The sequence below is a fragment of the Austrofundulus limnaeus genome, unplaced genomic scaffold, assembly GCF_001266775.1.
Source record: "Austrofundulus limnaeus strain Quisiro unplaced genomic scaffold, Austrofundulus_limnaeus-1.0 Scaffold957, whole genome shotgun sequence".
NCBI lineage: Eukaryota > Metazoa > Chordata > Actinopteri > Cyprinodontiformes > Rivulidae > Austrofundulus > Austrofundulus limnaeus.
The window spans coordinates 104,385-105,749 of record NW_013953359.1 but is presented as its reverse complement, the minus strand read 5'-3'; the positions used below and the strand labels follow the sequence as shown (position 1 = coordinate 105,749).

At 41.0% G+C, this 1,365-nt stretch overlaps 1 protein-coding gene across 1 annotated transcript in view; it reads left to right on the top strand.

Moving 5' to 3' along the window:
• Positions 1-127: 127 nt before the first annotated feature.
• fbxo2 (F-box protein 2) overlaps positions 128-1,365 on the top strand; it is a gene marked incomplete at both ends in the record, with an annotated part of 4,809 nt that continues 3,571 nt past the window's right edge. Inside the window, 1 exon segment of the mRNA XM_014029820.1 lies at positions 128-254. Within this exon segment, the coding sequence (XP_013885274.1) occupies positions 128-254 (127 nt within the window).

The following is a 1,365-nucleotide window of genomic DNA, read 5'->3' as shown; positions in this document are numbered from 1 at the left end:
CTGGGCCTCCCTTCTGAAGCTGCTGCCCCCGCGACCCGACCCCGGATAGGCGAAAGAAAATGGATGGATGGATGGATGGATGGTAACTCCATGTACTGCAGTGACTGACACTGGAAATCCCTTACAGAGCAGCTGGATTTCTGGGAGCTGACTGAAAATGGAGGGAATGGGTGGAAGGTGGAGGACATGCCAGGAGACTGCGGTCATGATTTCTGCAATGAAGAAGTGACTAAATACTTTGCAACCTCCTTTGAGTAAGTTATTGTCACTAGCTTTGTTGCAAAATAAAACCACTCTAAAGTGTATTTTACTCCCACTGTGAAAGGATAACCTGCCCCAAGGCGAAATTTAAAAAATGCCAACAGTGGGGAGTGCCAGGACAGAGGAGGTGCACCGCCTAAAGAGAAAACCAATCTGAGGCTCCCACAACCTCCAGTGAAAAGGAAGACACCAAAATCTACCACTGCAGCTAAACTCAGTGCATTTCTCTGCAGAAAATTAAAATGTAGAAAACCTGTGTTTTAACAGTGAAGTCTTCACTGAGCCTCCGGTGGTTCTCCTCACTGGCATCACGAGACGTCTGCCTCTTATCAGCCATAAAACAAACTTATTTAGATCCTCTTTGTGGTTCAAAGGTGCTGTGTCACTAATAGTTTAGATCAGGAATTAAAAATATGACTCGCGGTCCTGAGATATTTTAATTACACTTTAATGCAATCACAGATTTTTCTTATTCTTTTTTTTCTTTTTGGCTTAAAATGCCTCATAGATTGATTTCATACAGACCTTACCATCTTTCAACTCTTGTGGAGACACTCAGCTGAAGGAGCGAGGCCTGCTGCAGAGTGTTTCCCGTCCGGTTCGACAGGAGCTGCTTGTTAAATTATCACAATGAAGAGCTGATCGAGGACATGTAACTGAAATTCACGGCTTTTGTCAATCACTGCCTTTTTTTAAAAAAATTTCAATGGGAAAAACATTGTAGAAACAGGTACAGTACATGTTATACTAATAATAATCCCATCTCTTTTTTTTTTTTGAACAGCATGAACACACAAAACAAATGAACAGATAAATGTAGACATCCCACCTCTTTCCCCACCCTTTCAGAACAAAGGACACTTTCATTTATCTTACTCTGTAGTATTTTTTAAAAGAATCATTGCCTTTTTTTTCTCCTCCCTCTGTCTCCCTGTGTCGCTCCGATGAATAAACACCTGTTCTTGTTTACCTGCTCTGCTGGACGCTCATGGTTCATGGCTGTGGCAATGATCTATATTATAATATAATAATAAGGTTGATGATGATGATGATTATAATAAAATAATAATAATAGATCATTGGCTGTGAGGCTGTGTGTATGTG